This window comes from Heloderma suspectum, chromosome 3, assembly GCF_057233095.1.
Source record: "Heloderma suspectum isolate Gila_16-S chromosome 3, 16-S_ref, whole genome shotgun sequence".
Taxonomy (NCBI): domain Eukaryota; kingdom Metazoa; phylum Chordata; class Lepidosauria; order Squamata; family Helodermatidae; genus Heloderma; species Heloderma suspectum.
In genome coordinates, this window is record NC_139460.1 from 160,186,785 (window position 1) to 160,209,759 (window position 22,975).

At 42.7% G+C, this 22,975-nt stretch overlaps 1 protein-coding gene across 2 annotated transcripts in view; it reads left to right on the forward strand.

Moving 5' to 3' along the window:
- Positions 1-22,975, forward strand: part of LOC146350380 (kelch-like protein 1) — a 65,360-nt gene that overhangs the window by 38,823 nt on the left and 3,562 nt on the right. The window contains exons 3-4 of one of the 2 annotated variants that reach the window (XM_084841835.1): positions 16,870-17,082; positions 19,417-20,030. In XM_084841835.1, the coding sequence (XP_084697961.1) occupies positions 16,870-17,082; positions 19,417-19,705 (502 nt within the window). In that variant the 3' untranslated portion in view covers positions 19,706-20,030. Of the gene's footprint in view, positions 1-16,869; positions 17,083-19,416; positions 20,031-22,975 lie in introns of those variants that run through there. The other variant, XM_084841836.1, reaches the window with a different exon arrangement.

Consider the following 22,975-nt stretch of genomic DNA (forward strand, 5'->3'; position numbering starts at 1 on the left):
CCAGAGTCTTGGGGCAGCCACCAAGAAGGTCCTCTCCCGTGTTCCCCCCAGGCGAGCTTGTGACGGTGGCAGGACCGCGACAAGAGCATCCCCTGAAGATCTCAGGGCATGAGCAGGCTCATAAGGGAGAATACAGTCTTTCAGATAACCTGGACCCAAGCTGTATAGTGCTTTATAGGTCATGACCAGCACTTTGAATTGTGCCCGGAAACAGACTGGAAAAGTGGAGCTTTTTTAGCAGGGGAGTTGTATGCTCCCTATAGCCAGCTCCAGTCAACAGTCTGGCAGCAGCTCTTTGAACCAGCTGAAGTTTCTGAACACTTAAGGATGGCAGAGAATTCCACCATGGATTCCAGTGAGGCCGGATTCTTTAGAATCCGCCCCCCTGGAATCTGTGGCGGAATGGCCTCCTGCCCCCCCCGCACCCCTGTGGAATCCCCCAGGACGGAACTTACCTGGGGCTGATGCGGCGGATGCGGTGGTGGTGGTTCCGGTGGCAGCGGCTCCAGCAGCTGGTCTCCTGGCCGGCTGCGGCTGGGCTGCTGCTGCCGCCATTGGGGTTCTTGCAGCTGTGATAGGCTACGTAACTATTTATGTAGCCTATCACGGCTAACCCCAAAAAGAAAAAGAAAAAAACCAGCATACGCAAATGGCAGTGGCTACAGCAGCTGCCATTTGCGTTCCCTATTTTTCGCCGTTCTTGCCTATGTAAATATTTACGTAGGCTATTATGGCGAAAAAAAGGGGAACGCAAATAGCGTAGTGGGTGCTATTTGCATTCCCCCCTTTTTTTCGCCGTAATAGCCTACATAAATATTTACATAGGCTAGAACGGTGAAAAATAGGGAACGCTAATGGCGGCAGCTGTAGCCGCCGCCATTTTTTGTACACTGGTTTTTTCTTTTTTTTCTTTTTGGGGTTAGCCATGATAGGCTACATAAATAGTTACGTAGCCTATCATGGCAGCCTGTCTGGACACAAATGGCAGATGCAAATCCGGCTGCGGACAGCCCTGGCCAGCTGCTCCGCAGAGCTGGCCGGGCAGGATTCCAGAGGGGAGGACTGGATCGCCTCCCCCCCCCCCCGTTGAGGATTCCGGGCGGAGGGACGGAGTGCCTTCCTCCCCCACTGCAAAAAATTCCGTGAAAAGGTAAGTGAGATTCGTACATTTCTACGAACACTCTTCAGAGGCAGCCCCACATAGAGCACATTACAGAAATCCAAAAGGGATGTAACTAAGGCATGTGTCACTGTGGCCAAGTCAGACATCTCAAGGAATGGGTGCAGCTGGTGCACTAGCTTTAACTGTGCAAATGCACTCCTGGCCACCGCTGAAACCTGGGCATCCAGGATCAGGGCTGAATCCAGAAGTACACCCAAGCTGTGAACCTGTGTTTTCAGGGGGAGTGTAACCCCATCCAGCACAAGCTGGATTCATATTCCCTGATCTACCTTTCAACTGACCAGGAGCACCTCTGTCTTGTCTGGATTAAGCCTCAATTTGTTTACCCTCATCCAGTCCATTACTGTGGAGAGACACCAGTTTAGTACCGCAACAGCTTCCTTGGAATTAAATGGAAAGGAAAAGTAGAGTTAGGTGTCATCAGCCTACTGGTGAAACTGTACCCCAAAACTCCAGACAACCTCTCCCAGTAGTTTCATGTATATGTTAAATAGCAAGGGGGACAAAACGGAACCCAGAGGAACTCCACAGGCCGATGGCCAGGGAGTTGAACAGAAGTCCCCCAGCACCACCTTCTGGGTTTGCCCCTCCAAGAAGGAATGGAGCCACTGTAAAACAGTGCCTCCAAGTCCCATCCCAGAGAGGCAGCCCAGAAGGATACTATGGTTGATGGCATCAAAAGCTGCCTTAAACCATCTCATTTATTAGGTATCCCAATTAAAGTTTTTAAATGGTTGAATGAAATCATGGTTTAAACATTCTTTTTCTCCATAAAATATAAATTGCATGGCTTTTAGCAGAAGTACCTTCCCCCATGCCTGGCTTGCCTTGGCATAGGGAGGACATTGCGGGTGTGGGGGGAGGAAGAGGTGAAGGCCTGGATGAGGTCTGCATATCCATGCAGAGAGTGTTGCCGAGGGGAGGGGCTTACGGGGTGATGCTAGCCTGCGAGTCCCTCCCCTTAGGCTCTTTGAATCACAGCCCTCCCTGTGTGTAGTTTGGGCTTTGCTAGTCACCTTTTGGGGGCCAAGTAGGAAGCAGCTGGGCCAAAGCCGAAAGGACACTCAACTGTGGATGTGTCTGGTGGTGAAAAGAAAATCCAATGCTGTAAAGAACAATATTGTTTAGGAACCTGGAATGTAAGATCAATGAATCAAGGTAAGCTAGAGGTGGTCAAACATGAGATGGCAAGATTGAACATCGACATCTTGGGAATCAGCGAACTAAAATGGACAGGCATGGGCGAATTTAATTCAGGTGACCATCATATCTACTACTGTGGGCAAGAATCCCTGAGAAGAAATGGAGTAGCACTCATAGTCAACAAAAAGGTGGGAAAAGCAGTACTGGGGTACAATCTTAAAAATGATAGAATGATCTCAGTACGAATCCAAGGCAAACCATTCAACATCACAGTAATTCAAGTCTATGCCCCAACCACTGATGTTGAAGAAGCTGAGGTTGATCGGTTCTATGAAGACCTACAACACCTTCTAGAACTAACACCAAAAAAAGATGTCCTCTTCATCATAGGGGATTGGAATGCTAAAGTAGGAAGTCAAGAAATCAATGGGATAACAGGCAGGCATGGCCTTGGTGTACAAAATGAAGCAGGACAAAAGCTAATAGAGTTTTGCCAAGAGAACACGCTGATCATAGCAAACACTCTTTTCCAACAGCACAAGAGATGACTCTACACATGGACATCACCAGATGGTCAATATCGAAATCAGATTGATTATGTCCTTTGCAGCCAAAGATGGAGAAGCTCTATACAGTCAGTAAAAACAAGACCTGGAGCTGACTGTGGCTCAGATCATGAGCTTCTTATTGCAAAATTTCGGCTTAAATTGAGGAACGTAGGGAAAACCACTAAACCATTCAGGTATGACCTAAATCATATCCCTTATGAATATACAGTGGAGGTGAGGAATAGATTTAAGGGATTAGACCTGATAGACAGAGTGCCTGAGGAACTATGGACGGAGGTCCGTAACATTGTTCAGGAGGCAGCAACAAAAACCATCCCAAAGAAAAAGAAATGCAAGAAAGCCAAGTGGCTGTCTGATGAGGCTTTACAAGTAGCTGAGGAAAGAAGGGAAGCGAAAAGCAAGGGAGAAAGGGGAAGATATATCCAACTGAATGCAGAGTTCCAGAGAATAGCAAGGAGAGACAAGAAGGCCTTCTTAAATGAACAATGCAAAGAAATCGAGGAAAACAACAGAATGGGAAAGACTAGAGATCTCTTCAAGAAAATCAGGGATCTCAAGGGAACGTTTTGTGCAAAGATGGGCATGATAATGGACAAAGAAGGCAGGGACCTAACAGAAGCAGATGAGATTAAGACGAGGTGGAAAGAATACACAGAAGAACTATACAGGAAAGATCTGAATGTCCCTGATAGCCATGATAGTGCGGTCACTGAACTTGAGCCGGACATCCTAGAGGGTGAAGTCAAGTGGGCCTTAGGAAGCATTAGTAACAACAAAGCTAGCAGAGATGACAGTATTCCAGCTGAGCTATTTAAAATCCTAAAAGATGATGCTGTTAAAGTGCTGCACTCAATATGCCAACAAATTTGGAACACTCAAAAATGTCCGCAAGACTGGAAAAGGTCAGTTTACATTCCAATTCCAAAGAAGGGCAATGCCAAAGAGAGTTCAAACTACCGCACAATTGCACTCATTTCACATGCCAGCAAGGTGATGCTCAAAATCCTACAAGCTAGGCTTCAGCAGTATGCGAACCGAGAACTACCAGAAGTACAAGCTAGGTTTTGAAGAGGCAGAGGAACTAGAGATCAAATCGCCAACATTCGCTGGATCATGGAGAAAGCAAGAGAATTCCAGAAAAACGTCTGTTTCTGCTTCATTGACTACGCTAAAGCCTTTGATTGTGTGGATCACAACAAACTGTGGCAAACTCTTAAAGTGATGGGAGTACCAGACCACCTTACCTGTCTCCTGAGAAACCTGTACGAGGGTCAAGAAGCAACAGTAAGAACCGGACATGGAACAACCGAGTGGTTCAAAATTGGAAAGGAGTACGACAAGGCTGCATATTGTCACCCTGCTTATTTAACTTATATGCAGAGTACATCATGAGAAACGCCAGGTTGGATGAATCACTGGTCGGAATTAAGATAGCTGGGAGAATTATCAACAACCTCCGATATGCAGACGATACCACCCTAATGGCAGAAAGCAAAGAGGATCTAAAGAGCCTCTTGTTGTGGGTGAAAGAGGAGAGTGCAAAAGCGGGTTTGAAACTCAACATTAAAAAAACGAAGATCATGGCATCTGGCCCCATCACTTCCTGGCATATAGAAGGGGAAGAAATGGAAGCAGTGACAGATTTTACTTTCTTGGGCTCCAAGATCACCACAGACGGTGACTGTAGCCATGAAATTAAAAGATGCTTGCTCCTTGGGAGGAAAGCTATGGCCAACCTAGACAGCATAGTAAGAAGCAGAGACATCACCTTGCCAACAAAGGGCCGCATAATCAAAGCTATGGTTTTCCCAGTAGTAATGTATGGCTGTGAGAGCTGGACTATAAGGAAGGCTGAGCGCCGAAGAATTGATGCTTTCGAACTGTGGTGCTGGAGAAGACTCTTACGAGTCCCCTGGACTGCAAGGAGGTCAAGTCAGTCCATCCTAAAGGAAATCAACCCTGAGTGCTCATTGGAAGGACAGATACTGAAGCTGAAGCTCAAATATTTTGGCCACCTAATGCGAAGAGAAAACTCTCTGGAAAAGACCCTGATGCTGGGAAAGACTAAAGGCAAAAGGAGGAGGGGATGGCAGAGGATGAGATGGCTAGATAGCATCACTGATGCAATGAAAATGGACTTGAGCACACTCCGGAAGAGAGCACAGGACAGGAAGGCCTGGCGTGCTATGGTCCATGGGGTAGGGATGGCAGAGAATTTCTCCCCGAAACTTCAGGGGGCCGAGCGCCAACGTGTTCGGCCCCCCGAACAGGTTTCGGGGAGAAATCCTCCTCACCCCCCCCCCGGGACGGGACTTACCTTCCCTGAATGTCCCTCCCGGCGGCGGGTCCGGCTGGTGGTTCGTCGGGTGTTCGAGCAGGGCGGGAGCGGCAGCCAGTCTTTCGACCGGCTGCCACCGCCGCCATTGCAATAAAAGAAAAAAAAAAAACACGTCCCCTGATAGGCTACGTGACGATTCACGTAGCCTATCACAGCTAGATTTGCAAAGTCAGCCGTGATAGGCTACGTTAATCGTCACGTAGCCTGTCATGGGGGCGTTTTTTTTTTTACTTTTATAAAGTAAAAAACGACTAAATAAGGAACGTGAATGGCGGCTCCCTATGGGGGCCGCCATTCGCGTACATGCTTTTTTTTTTTAAAGTCACCCGTAATAGGCTACGTGACGATTCACGTAGCCTATCACGGCTGACTTTGCAGATCTAGCCATGATAGGCTACGTGAATCGTCACGTAGCCTATCAGGGGACGTGTTTTTTGTTTTTTTTTTTACTTTCGTGTTCGCGGCCGGGCGAGGCGGCAAGCCTCCTCCCCGGCCTGAATTTCGGCCGGGCGAGGTGGGAAGCCTCCCCCCCGGCCTGAATTTCGGCCGGGCGAGGCGGGAAGCCTCCCCCCCCCAGCCTGAACTTCGTGGGGGGAGCAGCGAAGAGCTCCCCCCCCACCGCGAACAAGCTGCGAGAAAAGGTAAGTGACTTTCGTCCACCCCTACCATGGGGTCACGAAGAGTCGGACACGACTGAATGACTGAACAACAACAGGAATTTTTGGCTCATTGTTTGATTGGCCTGGGCAATGAGTCTTTTTCCCAACTCTACACTGTAAGTGGGGATGGGTTCATAGGTTGATGTGGTTTAAGTTGATTGTTAGGTTGATTCAGTCACATTCATGGCAGGCATGTGTGGGCACCTTTAATAGGGGCAAGTTTGGTGAGCATTCTGAGGTACCTTAATGGTGACAGGTAATGCCTGAGGCTTCTTGCTAAGAGCTATGAGACCCAGTGGGGAGATAAAGATTGCCTCCGAGGCTAACTCACCTCACCCACTCGGAGTTTTGCGGATCTGGGAGGGAAGGGAAGACAAGGGAAGGCTTCCCAACCTGAAATGTGGGGTGGCAATTTTCTAGATACCTTTCAACAGGGATACGACGGCTTGCCCGATACACTGCCTGGCTAGTTGCTGGCATAGGTTAGAAGGCCGCACAGGTCATCCCCTTCGTAGTTCTTTGAATAAATATGGCCCAGGTTTTACACTGCATATCTGCATCTCGCCTCTTTATTTCTCCCCCTCCTTTCACTCTCAATTAAGTACATAAAAGCTTTATGCTGCTAACAAAAGTAAGAGCAGTAACAATCTTATTTTCACATTTCCATGTTCCTCGTTGTTGTTAGGAATGTGTCCTCTTTTACAGTTGCATCCAGCGTTAGTCATACTTAGAGCATTAGAAATGAATGGAACTTAAGTTAGGCTAACATTGGATATAGTACTTGATGTTGTAGAACAGGGGTGGGAAATTTGTGGCCCTCCTAATGCTTTTGGACTGCAACTCCCATCAGCCCCAGCCAGCATAACAAATGAGGGATGATGTAAGTTGCAGTCCAACAACATCTGGAGGGCCACAAGTTGCCTGTCTCTGTTATAGAAATATTGATGTTGACTCAACTCTGAACATAAGGCAATTTCCACCACCACAACTAATGAGTAGATTATGGAGGCTTCTCATAGGATTCCCGTGTAACTCTCTGCCACTCCACCACATCATTGTGATGTGGCCAGGCCATTTACTTCAAGCAGAGGCCCTCCTACACCTTATCATCATGGAGCATCCAGTGGTCTTTCACACAGAGTGCTATTCCTGCTTTGGGGGGTGGGGTGGGGGTAGGGCACTGGCTGTTTCAAGTGGATCCATGGGAGGCCCTCATGTTGGGAGTGACTTGGTCCAGGTCTTGGGTGGAAGTGTGATCATGACGCCTAGCAACTGGAAATATATGAGACAGCCAGAGTGCACTAGCTTCTTAAATAATTTGCTGCCGTACAAAACATTACTAATAAGGAGTTGGGTGTTCTGAAAGCACTGCACTTTCACAGTGTATTTACTCACCTAATTTTTGCAGCAGAGCAATGCTGCTCTGAGAGCGACCATAAAATCTAAAGTGAAATTAAGGGGATACATTTTATTCTGATAGATTTAATTATTACAAGCTCTGCTTTATCAAAGAAATGCACATTATGCCTTTACTAACTCTTCCTGTTACGATACTTTAAAAATGAATGATGGTTTCTAAAATTCACATTAGAATGGAGTCTTTTTTTTTCCATTTCACCTTTAAATAATTCTGTATATATGCATTTGGAAGTAAGGAGCTCACCTTTAACTTCTTTTAATGAAGCATCATTAATAGAGCCTCTGGACACAGACAGCCTGTTGCTGATTGACTGATTAAACACCACACTCACCCACTGAGTGAAGTGTCAAAAGTCACAACTGTGGCACACCACAGGAGTCCTTCATACTTTCACAATAACTGTCTTTCAGAACCAACAGAAAACCCCCCTCTGCCCTTTATTCATTCTTATCCTCCAGAAGATATGCTTTCAAGTTCTTTATAGTTCCACAGGCTGCCAGGGTTTATATGAAATGTCATGGGAAGCTACTGATTACAGCTAAATAAAGCAAACGGGCATTTCATTAAAAAAAAAAAATGATAATGCAGAGCAAGTTCTTCTAATGCACCCTCAAGGCTTTGAACAACATGCTCCCCAAATGCACAAAGCCTTGACCCCTTTTGGGTCAAGATCTAGGATGCTCACGCAGTGGATGTGCATGTGCTGGATGTTCTCTTTGGGAAACTCTTCACACAGTGGGGAAAACTGACAATATTTGGAACTAGAATTGCCACTGAATTTTGCTTAAAGAACAATGTGGAGGGCAAATTTGAAGGGTTTTGCTGTAACAAAACTTCCAAATTTCAAGGGAAGCAGAAAGAGTTGTGATAGGACTATTTTTTTTTTTTAAGTGTGTGTGTCAGGGGGGTGAATCTACACATCCCTCCTTTGGTACTGCTACCTGGAAGCAAAACATAAATGGCATCCCTGATCCAGCAGCTGGATTCCATGAGCTCCACCGGGCACATGGGCCTCCCTGTGAGGTGAGGTTGGTCTGTTCCTCTTTCAGTGTTGGGGAAAGCTGCACACACTCACAGTGAAAAGGTGTATGAAAAGTTGAAGGCAGCCCCTGCTCACATGGAACTTCATGTGCTCATCAGAGTACTACAGAAATACAGGTCATGGACAATATGTGCAAAAGAACTAGAGCACTCTATAAATAACATGTCCTGGTAGAGTGCCTATCGAGTTTTAAACATTTTTGGAAAGTAAATATCCATACCTAATATAAAGAAGAGCAAATTGTTATAATGATATAATGTAAAACACTATGGCTCAATCCTGCACCATTTAAACTAAAGGAAGGTTTTCCTTTAAAGTTAGTAGTTACAGAATTTGTTCCTGCATTCTGTAACCTGTGGCAGATGCATTAACCTCTCATAAGGTTCAGCACACGATTCTGTTGCATGGCTGCTCTATGAAAGGGTATTTGCTGCTTGGGAGAAAGAGAGCTGAAATTACTTTTAAATCTGGAACTGGAATGGGCAGCTGTTCTTGCCATGAACTGACCAAGTTGTGTTCCCCCACTGCCCATGCCATGTTATCATTCTGAACATTATACCTTTAGGAAATCATCTTTCTGAACTTTTTGCTTCCCCCTCCATTTTGCAGATTAATTGCTGCACTGTTATTATATCTATTTCTATATGTAGTGATATTTATTTCCTTGTTTCACTTCATTGTTTTTTCCCCCATGCCCTCTTTTACTTTTCCCTTCACTTGCACTTCTCTGTCTGCTGCCTAACTGCCACACTTCTTTTAACAGCTACTTTGAAAGTCTTTTTCCATACTCAGCATTTGTCTGCTTTATTTTTACAAAAATTCCCCCAAACGAAAACAAAATATTGTGGGCACAGCCCCTCACTCCAAGGGTGCAGCCCTCTTTCCTCCTTCCAGGACCCTACCCTTTCCTCAGTGGCATGACTACTGCAGCACATCAGTTATCTTACCACCCACTGGAAAAGGCCTGCTCTTAATCTGCATAGCCACATGCTGTTTTCCATTCCTTGCCTACTGCTAAATCCGCATGGAGCACGCCCGCAGATAGAGGAGGCTCTCCTCTTTGCAAAGTCACCCTCCACATACAGAGGGCAACAAACATGACGGAGGGGCAGGGCTAGTGCATTCCTCCCCTCTTCACATGCTTATTATACCCAGTTTCAGTATGCCTGAATAGGGCTGGGATGAAACCAGGAACTGCTGAAACACAACAAACCAACACCAGATTATACCACATCATCATGAGAACAATGAATCACATGCACGTCATACAAGCCCATTTTCCCGCATCGCAAAAAGCAGACATCTGCACACATAAAGCCATTCACTCCAGAAGGAATGATTGAGGCCTGAACTTCACCAGAAAGAAGTGCTAGAATCCCGAGGTGGTAGAGCGGACTGTGGTGCTGCACTGCAGGTGGGGATGCCATGTTTTTAAATGTTCCCATGAGTTGCTTTTTTTAACTTCCTTGCAAGTAAACAACCAATGGATCATGGGGGAAGAGTTTAACCCACCCTTCTCTCTGGAGTATGAGTCGTCATCATTTTTACCTGCAGGTGGAACATTTAAAATATAACCCCACCATTACCACTCTGAGCTGGTTCAATCCACTTTGTCTTGTTTCATTCTTTGCATATGAAGACAAGGCCTCATTTGCTGCAAATTAATGCGATATGTTGACCTTCCCCAACCTGGTACTCTCCAGGTATTTTGGACCAGCTTCCAGAATTCTTCACCATTGGCCATGCTGAGAGGGGCCTATGAGAACTGGTCCAAAACATGTAGGGTTGGATCCAGATTTAAGCTGGATCAACTGTTAATGGACTTCCTTGTTCCTTCCTATGGCAGTCCCTCCATCCCCCTGAAAATGCTACATAGGGAGTCAGGAGACCCTTTTGAACGGGATGAGGTGTGGTGGGGATGCGGGGGTGATCCCCAAAATTCAGGTGGAGGGACCTTCTATGAGTAGAGCCCTTCCTGTGGAGGAAGGCAGATCCTGGATCCAACCCCTGGAAGGCACCAACATTGGGAAGGCAGCAATATGTTAATGATCATATGGTGCTTCATTTAAGTGAATTGCCTCCACCCTTGCAATGGACTTAAATCTGTCTTGAAGTACAGATCTATTTACTTTATTGCTAGACATCATAGACAGACATGATTCTAAGCTTTTAAAGATGCTTGGCCTAAGAAAATAGGCTATTGTTTGCATTTTAAAATATACACTATTCAGGAGTTCTTTATGGATGCCTGTAGGTTCCCAAAGTGTTTTGCTTTTCTGCCTTCAGTACTTCACATGATAAAACTCCTGGTGACATTTAGTTGTAACTGAATCATTGGGACTCATTCATAATTCAGTGTGTGAGCCTGATCTTTTAACACCGTTTCTCATAAATGCACATTCCTAGTGTGCAACCCCTGAAAAGCTCTATGTGTGATCAGTATAGTCTACACATCATATCATATTTCTGAATGAGCAGATCCTGAGCAGAATTAAAACTTGCTAGCTGTTGTACGTGGAGCTGCCTACAGAAGAAGCATATGAGTCACTGGACATCTGAATGACTGACTTAATTTTTTTAATGCTATTTGTTTGGAGGAATGAAAGAGAAAATATTAAGCGAGGCCCTTCCTCCTAACAATGATGAGGGCTTCTGTATATTAGGCTATAACCCTATGCCCATTTACCTGAGAGGAAGCCCCATTGAACTCAGTGGAACTTACTTCTTAGTAGACATGTATCAGATTGTGCTTCCATCATCAAGAAGTCCCTGAAACTGAGAGTTTTGGTCATAAGGACATTTTATTTAGTTAGTTTAATCAATAAATGAATCCATTGATCGATCAACCAAAATATCTTTAATGGGTTGAAATCCAAATATAGATCCTGAAGTACATTATTGATCTGCCGCTATTTCAGTAGAGATGGAAGGAAAAAGTGGATCATCATGTGAAATTATTTAATTGAAGTGGTCACTTAAGCATTGCCACCCTCCAAAAAAGAGGGAATGCCATACCAAAAAAGAGGACAAGAGAGATTAGACATCTGCATAAAATGTGCACATACTTGTCTGTGTATATAGATACAAATTTGGAAATGACTGTTGTAATTTAAATAGAAATACAGTACATCTCACCAATGTGGGGAAGACTGTGATGAGATGACCTGTGTCCCTGCTCAGTCTGCTGTCCAGGTGCTCACTGTCCACGGACCCTGTTAACTCTCCCTTCTTATGGTTCTCCGTCTTTAACTGGACTTGTATTAGACAGCCCTTCAAATAGAGGACACCTTCAAAGAGAGGACAGTCCTCTTACGGCCCTTCCAATAGAGGGCTGTCCTGTGAAGTAGGACACCTAGTCACCCTATATTTCATAGGACTGTACAGTATTCAGAGAACTATGTTTTCAGAGGTTCCAAATCGAAAACAATATGATCAATGCCTACTGAATGAACAAAGTGGGTGAATGTTATGTCTAAAATGATTGATCTGCCAAAGAATAATATCACTGACATTCCACTGCCTAGTGCAAAACAATTTCATGAGTTAGTTAATGATCTCTTGTGAAATAAGACAGGCAGAAGAAATGTTTGCTTACAAAACCAAGCACAAATAAGTACACTAGCCACCACGATGTAAGGAAACAAGTTGTTGTGAGAGGTAGCTTGACAAGTAACTCTTGGCTTATTAATGGAATGAATCCCTCTCAATTTTTGCAATATAATTCAGTAGTTTGCCTTGTTACTGTGTTTACGGTGCAGAGATAAGAACAATCCATTGTGAAATATGAATACATTTCTGCTAAATGAAAACTCAGAAGGAAAAAGAGCCAATTCAACTGTTTTTATATCTTGCATACATATTGGTTTTATGTATTACCTTTATATCCCATCCTTCCTCTAACTGTAAATGCACTTACCTCTGAGTACACCCATTGAGCATAGTAGGACTTACTTCCAAATAAACATGCATAGGATCCCTTTGTTAATTAGGCAAGTACACTGAGCTTTCTCAAGCATCATTTTTAGTGCTTTCTCTCTTGAGCAGTGCAAATTACTGCCAGTCTTCTCCCTCATAAGTCAGTATACTATCTATACGGAGCTGTAACACTTCTGACAACTAAGGTCTGTTACATACTTGTTTTCCTATTCTAGAGGTCTTGGGGCCAGTTCATGTGCTCACCAGTCCAGAAATCCCATATGTATGGTGAAGTAGGAACCTGTTTATGCGCCTGCCACAAGGACAATATAATGCAAACTTTGTCAACTTGTGCTCCATCCAGCTGAATGAAACCTTTGGCTATTGTTTAGATTACATTATATATAATAGTTAACATAAACCTGCCAGGCATGTATGAAAAAGAAGAATGAACACCCATATTGCACAGGTTATACCTTCTAAAATAGATACATATAACAGGGTGTCTATTTTGAGGCTATCATCTTTGCAATGTGACTGTTCATTCTTCTTGCATTCAGCAGTATCTATCCATATGCCAGTCACTACAATACTTATTTTAACCCACCGGTGGTTCCGGAACATATATTCTTAACTTATAAATCAATAAACTGAATGTTAAAAACTTTCCAGTTTCTTGACCAGAGTTACCTTGTACAATTGGAATCAAAATGAGAATACAGGTAAACTACTGACCACCAGCACACTTGTAAGAAAATACTGTTTTTTTTATGAGACAAGCCATACAGGAATCTTCAGATGCCCTTTGCACTTACAGTATGAGGCTGATATAAATAACTCAAAATGCCATACAGTCAGATGATAAGTAGGAGTAGTAGAACACAGCTTCATTAACAATGAAACCTTAAGTGTACATTTAACTAGCTCAGAATTCATGAAGTGTTTAGGATAATAAAAGCTTCCAAGTGAATAATTCCTTCACTGATACGAGGTTTTGTATCCCAAATTGCTCAATGCTTGGACTCTAAAACGGTCCACGTTTCTATAAATTGTGTTATTCTCAATCCCTCTGCAATGTACAATGGGCAACAAACTGTGAAAGAATTCTTAGAAGAAATGCATTGGTGTGTCAACATTGTTAGATTGCAATCAGAATAATTTTCTCTTGTGCACTTATGTGGGGTGGAACCAATTATGTTTTATTTGCCCTCAAGCATCTTTCCAAATGGATTTGAAACCTTAGTTACTGTCACCACTGCAATACTAAGGAGTTCTAAAGGATCCCCCCCCCCTACATATCTATGTATAAAAACTATCCTAAATGGCATGTAACCCTCTGGTATTCTGTAACGAAGCATGTCACACAGGAATATAGTTGAATACTAATGTCCTGCAGCCAGCAGTTAAACTGAGAGCTGATACAGTGCAAGTAGTTTACAGTGCAATGGTACACATGTCTACTCGGAAGCAAGCCCCAGTGAGTTCAGTGGGGCTTACTCCCAGATAAGTGGTATAGGCTTGCAGCCTAAGCTATGAAAGAGGAAGTGATTTGCATTTTACATCTGCCACAGACTCACTAGGTGGCCTTAGGCAATCTACTCCTGCTTGGTCCCAGCCTGCCCCCCCCCCCCCAACATCACTCTACTAACTCTGGATGCATTGAGTACCAGTTTTTATGTAGCCAAATGGCACCTTCCACATGCAAGAGGGATTTATTTTTAAAATCTCTTTTCAGGCTTAGTTGGGAAGTGGTTTAGACACATAACATTTTCAGCTTATGAATTATTTGTGAACAGCTAGTCACAAGCAGCGTTGCAAACATTTGCTTTCAAGCTCTATGACTGCCATTCTGATGACTGGCTTGTTTCAGCATATTAGCAGAATGTATGAAAGCCACAAGAAAAATTGCATAGGCAAACCCATGCACCCAGTCCTGAGTGGCAAAGCCCACTGCCTAGACCTCTTGCCTGGGTCAGGCAGGAAGACTGTGAGTTGTGGGGAGAAGGCCTGTTCCTTGCTTTTACATAGGCTTCTATCAGCTGGTATAAAGCAATGATAATATAATCATTTTGCACTAGTACTGGAAGTCATCTTCATTGCTGCTACCAAGGAACAGAAGCTGCCCCTAACTCCTGGTTATTAGTAGCTTTCATCAGGCTGTGTTTCTCCTGTATTCAGACATTTAGTTCCTCTGACCTATGCCAGAGCAAGAATTATTATTAGATTGTGTCTGCCGAGGCTTCTATTACCAATGCCGCTGCTGCTGAGAAAGGATGAAGTGGGTGTTCCAGCATCCCCTGTACTAGCAAAGATTGTGCTCTTCCCTCTAGTTTGTGGCCATTGGGTTCACTGAAAAGTAGTCAAGTAGGCTTCCTGTTTAGGGGCACTCTTGTGACTTACCAGACCCACTAAGTAAAAGATGAATTCCAGTTTGACCGGAAGGAGTTGCAACCTTAGATGTTCATGAATAAAACTGAAATTTGCTTAAATTTGCCAGTGATGTTATGCAGTGATGGGATGCAGTGAAGTTATATCAGCCCCTCAGCCAGGATGTTTAAGAGGAGTTATAAATCAGATGGTTTGAGTTATGTTCTAATTATATGACACTTTTCTAAATTCCGCAGCAGTTTGTAAGGTGTTTTTTTTCTTTCTTTTCTGTTTTCCTGGACACTAGAGTTCAGAACATTCTAAACTGGTTTTCAAAGTCTACCATCTTTTTAATTTATTTTTTGATGGGTCACACCATCAGGCATTTACAGTCTTTGAGATGTACACCATACAATGTTTGAAATATATACCTGAAAATATAATGTGTGAATGCAACAAGCGCATGTATTCCAACAGCTCCCTGTTAAGTGTACACTTGGCAACAAACTCAGATTTGCCTTTCTGAATATATGACTCTGTGTTGAGTCACTGTTGTAATCAGTCATGGTCTCAGAGAAAGGTCCTTCCTAGCCATGATACCTGAGATCCTTTGTAGCTAGAAGTGCTGAGGACTGAAGCCAGGAGGGGAGGGTTTCAGGAGAGAGAAAAGGGACATCTTTTTTTCTCTCTCTCTCTTCCACCCTCCTGTAACTGAATCTTGCTGCTTCATATATTGCTAAGGGCTCAGGTTCAGGGCTGGATGTCAGGCCTGAACCCAAATGCTTTACTGTTATATAGCAGCAGGAGCGAAGGCATGGGTGAGAACTTCATTCCGTTGGTTGTTGTTTTTATAAGAACGTATAAATGGTCTTATGGCAAATTGGCAAATTCCTTCATAAGTGAGATGGGAAGAACTCGAGATTTTAAAAGTTTAAATGTGGGAGAGAGCTAAACTGACAGATTCATCCATCCTGTGACATGGAAGGACGTTTCTGGAAAAAGAAAATGTGACCTTTTTACCATTTCTTTTTTGAATCTCATGGCATGCATCCTACCCTAATCCTACTTCACTGCCTGTAGGATATTATAAGCCAGTATTTCTCAAACTGTGGTCTGGGGACATCAGTGGGTCTCAGCCCACTTTAAGGTGGGCCTCTATGCTGCAGCCCACCCAGTACCTACAGCAGAGGGATTTAAAAAGTTGACAATGTGGAGGGAAAGGTTACAAATGAAGTGTGAGGGGAGAAGAAATGACAGAAGAGAGGACTGCAGTATTAAGATAAAATTATATCAGCAATTGCCAGCTGATAATGCCAAATTCTGCCCCCTCTGCCACCATTTTGTGACTCTCCACCTCTGCACTACCATTTTGTGACTGTGGACCTCAGTCATGTTCAGCTCTCTCAAGGGGCCCTTAAGGGTAAAAAGTTTGAGAACCCCTGCTATAAGCTATTGGGGGGTCAAGAGGAGGGAGGGAGGTTTTAGGTAGGTGGTAAAGAAAAAGGCCACATATGACTTTCCCACCTTCCTGAAATTTCCCCCAGTATGCTATAACATTAAAGGTTTCAGGTTTGTGGCTTGCATGCCACACCCAAACATGAGTGCTTTATTGCTTTATATCATCCGGGCAAAGGGATGTTCCTAGAGGTTTCCAGCTTTCCTTTTTTCCTTTCCTTTCTCTGAAACCTCCGTGGATGACATGGGGAGGAGAGTGTTTTAACCTCATGGTGTACATAGCTGCCCCCCCAGCCCCCCCAAGAATATTATAAGCTGTTAGGGTCTTGAGCAAGCCACCACCATCATCATCAGATGACACCCTTAACATTTTGTGATTCAGTTACTCTTAACATTCTGTAGGTTCAGGTTTCTACGAATAGGCCCTTGTCCAGCCATTTAAGGTCTTTCTTTTATATATATATATATATATATATAGAGAGAGAGAGAGAGAGAGAGTAATGTATAAAGTAATATACTTCTGAATACCCAGGAAGTATGCAGAAACTACCATATTTTAGGGTGGTGGGCCCATTTTGGTTCCTAAGTGTTAGGCGTGACATTACCTAAATTAGTGGGAATGATTCTGATGATTCTGATGGTGGATGAGAGTGATACACATGGGAAATGAGAAGAAAGAAGCACTTGAGAGAATTCTCATCTTAAAGTTTCTCCATTTACAATATTTGTTTTTTATTACTTCCCATTATGCGTAATAATGGTATCCTGTTTATTTTAGGTTATACTCAGTTGGAGGACGAGATGGAAGTTCTTGTTTGAGTTCTATGGAGTATTATGATCCCCACACAAACAAATGGAACATGTGTGCTCCAATGTGTAAGAGAAGAGGAGGTGTCGGAGTGGCTACCTGTGACGGTTTCCTCTATGCCGTTGGAGGCCATGATGCCCCTGCTTCCAACCATTGCTCCAGGCTCTTGGATTATGTCGAAAGGTATCCATCCTGTATGTGTTTACATGTGACGTTTCTGAATGCAAGCAAAACTAAACTATCTTAAATATTCTTAAGTCCCTAAATATTTCTTTCGTTTTCTTGTTATATATTTTTGGGATACATAATTGTTTGTGAGATTCATTTCTTGAAGATAAGGTCAAAGAACATAGATTTAATCTCCTTTCCTTTCCTGCCATCTGTCATTTTAATAATTGGCCTTTTTGAATTCTAAAATGATGATTTTTAACTTTTTGTTACCTTACCCTTCAAAAAAGGAAGCACATTTTTTAAGAACTGTTCCTACACTTAGATGTTCAAAGTATATCACAAATAGTTAAATTTTACACGACCTTAAATTAAAGGCTAAATGGAGCATTGCCTTCAAGACCATTGTAGGTCTGCTGGGAGTGATGGACATTTTACAATCAGTATTAAAAAGTGTGTGTTTTATTTTCATGCACCCTAGGGCAATAAACATTAATAGAGTGTTGAATGCAGGATTGCCTTTTTTCAGCTGCAAGAGTCAAGGTGAATATATGTGCAAAAATAGAAAAAAAGCAAAAACACAGCCCAACTACCATAGAAATCGAATGCTTTTTCGTTTCATTTTGTTTTTTTAATAAACAAGTAACAAGGAACTAATGGAATAGTTAAAACTCCCTAAAACAGAGTGAGAAAGAAATGAGTGCTGAAATGTTGCCTTCATTTTGTAGCATTATTTCTTCAGCTAAAAAATGGCTGCATGCTTCATCTTTGTAATAACTTGATGTGCCCCAGGGTGAAGCAGGAGATACCGTAAAGTTCCTGAATACAAAAAGAAATCAATTTGGAACTGCTGAGCTGAAGGCAAGGAGAAAGGCTTTTGGGCATTCCATTTCTTAAAAGCCCCCCTAATCCTCTATACCATCCTCTATAGTGAAGTAGTTTATATAAAATTTAGCAAAATAACATCTCATTAATATTAATTTGCAATTGGAAAAAATGACAGTTTTATTACAGTGCTAATGAATTTTTTTTTTTAAGTCTAGCATGCTTTCCAGATACAATATGCTTTAAAAATGAAATAAGAAAAAAAAAAACTGCTTGAAGTGGTTTTGCATAATATAATAGCATCCAAATTAAATCTTTATGGATATTCTAACCAGTGGGAAATTGAAAGAAGATAATTCTGATCATTAGTATTTAATTGTTGTTCAGTCGTTAAGTCGTGTCCGACTCTTTGTGACCCCATGGACCATACCACGCCAGGCCTTCTGTCCTCCGCTCTCTCCCGGAGTTTGCTCAAGTTCATATTCATTGCATCGGTGATGCTATCTAGCCATCTCATCCTCTGCTGTCCCCTTCTCCTTTTGCCTTCTATCTTTCCCAGTATATAGGCCAATAATGCTTGGATATCTTTAAGACATCCGTCTTTAACTAGTTGCAGTGATATATACTAGATGTTTGCAATCCATATTGTGTGATGTTTGTATACCTGAGATGTGTCACTCAAAGCCTGCTCATATTGACTGGAAATCTGGTCACGACATACTGCAAAACCAACATGCATGATAGATTACTAAGGAGCAAAGCAGTCATTTTTATGTGCTGTATTCCATAGCCAAGCTGATTTTGAAATGGGGATGTAATGGTGAAAAATATTCCTTCATTGCCAGAATTAACTTGCAGAATTCACCACTACAAGATATTGGGCTGGATCCAGTCTCAGTCATACTTAGAATAGCCCCTTGGAAATAAATGGCTGTTAAGTTAGTCATGGTTAACTTAAGTCCCACTGATTTCAGTGGGTCTAGTGATGTCCTTGTATAGAGGCAGTATACCTCCTAATACCAGATGTTGGGGACAAATAAGAGAGGATGGTCTTCTTCATGCCATGCTTGTGCACTTTCAGAGGAGTCTAATCTGAGCATCCTGGGAAAAATGTGGCATGCAAACATGATTTTAGGATCTAGTCCATAACAGGTAGCAATAGATCAGTCTTAAAAGCATTTGAATGATTGAGAGGAACCCATTGAATCCACTATACAAAGAGGTTCCATTTTAGCTATTATGATTAACCATTGATGGACCAATCTTCCATGCATTTATCTAATCCCTTTAAAAAGCCATCTATACCACAAGTATAGATCGCTTTTTAAAGGGATTAGATAAATGCATCACTGAAAATATTTGTGGCATGACTTTCTGTCCCTGTTGTTAAAGAAGTTGAATTTGGGAGCATGTTCACATCAACAACTCTGTTTAATGAATGGAACAAAACTGCTTTTGATGTTGATCATTAGCATGATTACTAAATAGGGTCTGAAGACAAATGTCTCCCCCTATGTTGTGCAGGTATGACCCCAAAACGGATACTTGGACAATGGTGGCTCCATTGAGTATGCCTCGTGATGCTGTTGGTGTTTGTATCCTTGGTGATAAATTATATGCAGTAGGTGGATATGATGGCCAGACATACCTGAACACTATGGAGTCATATGACCCTCAAACTAATGAATGGACACAGGTATCTATGGTTTTATGCTTTGAATGCATTGTTTTATGCTTTTTCACAAAGGGCTTGTTGGGACTGGTGAGCAGTCAAGATCTCCACAGCTATGCAATTATAACTATGCAATTATAACTGTAGCCTACAACTATCGTAAGGGTTTACCCGAAGACCATCAATATTGTTTCCTAGGTAACCAAGAAAATGTTCTATAAAATGATGGAAGTAACTTGTTATCCATATAAGACTACTCTTATTTGTCTGATCTCTTACTGAAATACTTTCTTTGGTTTTGAATTTGACAATAACTCAACTTAAAAATGCTTCAGGATTTGTTAAAAGAGCCTTTGGTGTTTATACTGGTGAGACAGTTTTTGTCTAGTTTTGTGGGCGAACATTTGATCAAGCTATATTTTCAATATATTTGTACATTTTGTTGTGCAGAAATATATAAATATGATAGAAATGACTTTTAATCAATATTTTTATTATTTGATTTATTGCATGTTATTACTAATTTGAAATGTTCTTGCTATTATATTGATCTGATATTATTTTAGTTTTATAGCCTGAACCTATCCATGTTTACTTTGAAGGAAGCCCCATTGATTGAATTGGAACAACTTCCAAGTGTGTTTTGCAGTTCTTCTCATCAGAATATTCCAGTGAGGTATTTTCATGGTAGAGATAGGGAACTGGGTCTCACAGACAGTAGCCCATGTGGGACACCCCACTGAATCGATAGTGCTGTATCCAGGTTTTTGAGGTCCCTTGGGCAAGACACCCTCCATAAGCCCACTCCCACAGTGAGTCTATCTTCTCACCACCATTCTCACCAACTCATTGCTCCTCATCCTCTTTCCCATCATTCCTATCACTTGCTTGTTTGACAGGCAAAGGGCCAGTGAGCAAGTAGGCAGAGGCATCTACTGCTCCACCTTCTCACTACCTCCATTGGTGTGCCAGAGCGAGAGGCAGGTGAACAAGCAGGTTGCAGTGGTGAAGAGGAGGAAGAGGAGCAACTCCAGGGGGTTCTTGTCAGTGGGGCCCTGCTGGGGTGTGGGCCCTCAACAGATGCCCAACCATGCCTACCCTTGATGCTGGACCTAGAATCGATGCTTGGTTTAATAGGCACTGTCTCCTAAGATCACTGTGCCACACATATTGAAGCCAAAAGCCAGCAGCCTCTAAGCAAAGTACAGAAAACAGGAACTGGAACGAAGGGAATGTAGTTATTATTGCAGACATTGCTTCCTCAGACAAGCAGGCTCATGAGCAAGGATACAAACTTTATCAAAAAGTCATAATAATATTCATACACTTTGATCCGTGAATGATTTCTATCATTCTGCTTGAATTCACAGGGAGTGAAAATGTTACTATGGACAGTGTTAGAATTCATATTTGCTGTGTAGAAAAATGTCCTAACAGAAAGGTTCAGTGTAAAAGTTGTTAGGTATTATTTTTTATCTCCTGCAATTATTCCTTTTACCCATGAGGAAGGTAATTCTGGCCTGATTGGTGAATGCTTCAGCTTTTTGCTCACCACAGTTTTGAGGGCTTCACATTTCATTGTTCAGTTTACCCTCAATGTCATGGGAATAATTTCAGCATGTACAAATTCCACACGAATAGAAAAGTCATACCTGATATGCAGTCCAACCCCCTCATCCAACGATCATAAAAATATATATACAAATGCGTTTCTGGAGGATTTTACTACCCCCAGCCATTTTCCAATGTATCCTGGGGTAGAAAAATGTCTCACAACTAGAAATATGTCTGTGGTGTCAGAGGAAATATGTTACAAACTGAAAATATTAGAAAGTATCAAACCATAAAGGTAAAACTTTAGATAAAACTTTATTATTACTAAAAACTAGTTCTTCTTGGCATTGGGGGTTATTTTTCTACCCCATAACATTTTACATTTCTGTGTCTGGTGAGGTATATGTTCCCCAGTGAAATTCCATCATTTGTGCCAACCTATTGATACCCAGGGAACTTATACCTGCTTCCCTAGACCAGTTTTCTTTGGAAAATACATGGGAGTCAGACATTTTTATATCCCCGGTATGTTGCTTGATTTTGAGGACCTAAAGATACCTCAGTGGCAAAAACCAATAGATTATTGGGATATTTTATGCTCCGAGTCCAAGTTTTTTTCTAGAAAGAAAACAATAAGTGGTAAGTAGCTGAAATTTTGGGGTCGTTATGCAGGTGACAGAAAACAACATGTTGTGGGAAGACTATGTTGCAGATCTACTTCTGTGTAAATTCTTCAATGAAAACTGCATTTTGGGTAGCCCTTTAGGCTGTCCCAGTTTAGCAGGGTCAGACCAATGTCCTTCACTATGCTCTCGTGAACAATAGTGACAATACCTGAGCTCCCAATGGTTGAAATTACTATTGCTTGCTGTAGGTTTCAGAATCCACACTACTGTCAGGGTGAAAACTGAGCCCAGAGAGCCCCAGAGCAGTTCTGATTCTGAGGAGGAACAGCAATCCGTGGGAGAGGAGCCAGCTCATCCCTCACAGGCTCAGCACCTGGCAGAGATTCCTCTTGCCAGCATTCCAGAGATAGATAGTGACCCTGGTAGTGAGGGAGTGCAGGAGGAGGGCTTCTTAGATGCTCGACGCAGACACAAAGAGTGACGAGTGGTGGAGGGCACAGAAAGGAGGCATAGCACCTGTTTGGCGCGCAAGCAATGGCCGCCTCCCATGGACCCAAGGGAAAGAGGGAGGATCTCTCCCTAGCCCATAAGTTCTGGGTCTTCAAGTGACTCTCTTTCAAATGGGGATCAACTGCCTACTTAAAGCTTAGGCCACTCTGCTGTTCCTTGCTTTAGTCGCTGGTGATTAGCATCTGAAAGAGTCATTAAGTTGTAAAAGGATTAAAGCTTTGAAAGAATTCCTTTCATCTGTGTCTTGAGTTGGCTATTGGAATATACTGAGAGATATATGGCGCTCTTGACAGCTACAGATTATTATTATTTTTACTCACTTATTCCATTTTGTTTGTCAATTTGTTGGGGGCGGGGTGGGTGTTGTCAGTGCCTTCTACATAATCTTAGAGAACTTTAACATGTTGCTTACACATGTAGGCTGCAATCCTCTGCACACTTACCTGGAAGTAAGCCCTACTGAATTCAGTGGAACTTACATCTGAGTAAACATTCTTAGGCTTGCACTTGGAAGGACTAATCCTATGGTTCCTAGACATAGCCTGGGTAGCCATAGGATATTTAAGATTCCTGGATCCAAGGTTGGAGACAGCGCTTCAACCTCAGACCCAGGAATCCAAGCTCCCCTCCCCATCACTGCTTGCAAATCAACCTCGGAGAGGAGAGATAGGGGGCATAGGGAGGGGAGGAGAGGGGACTCAGGGTGGGGGAGCTTATGATG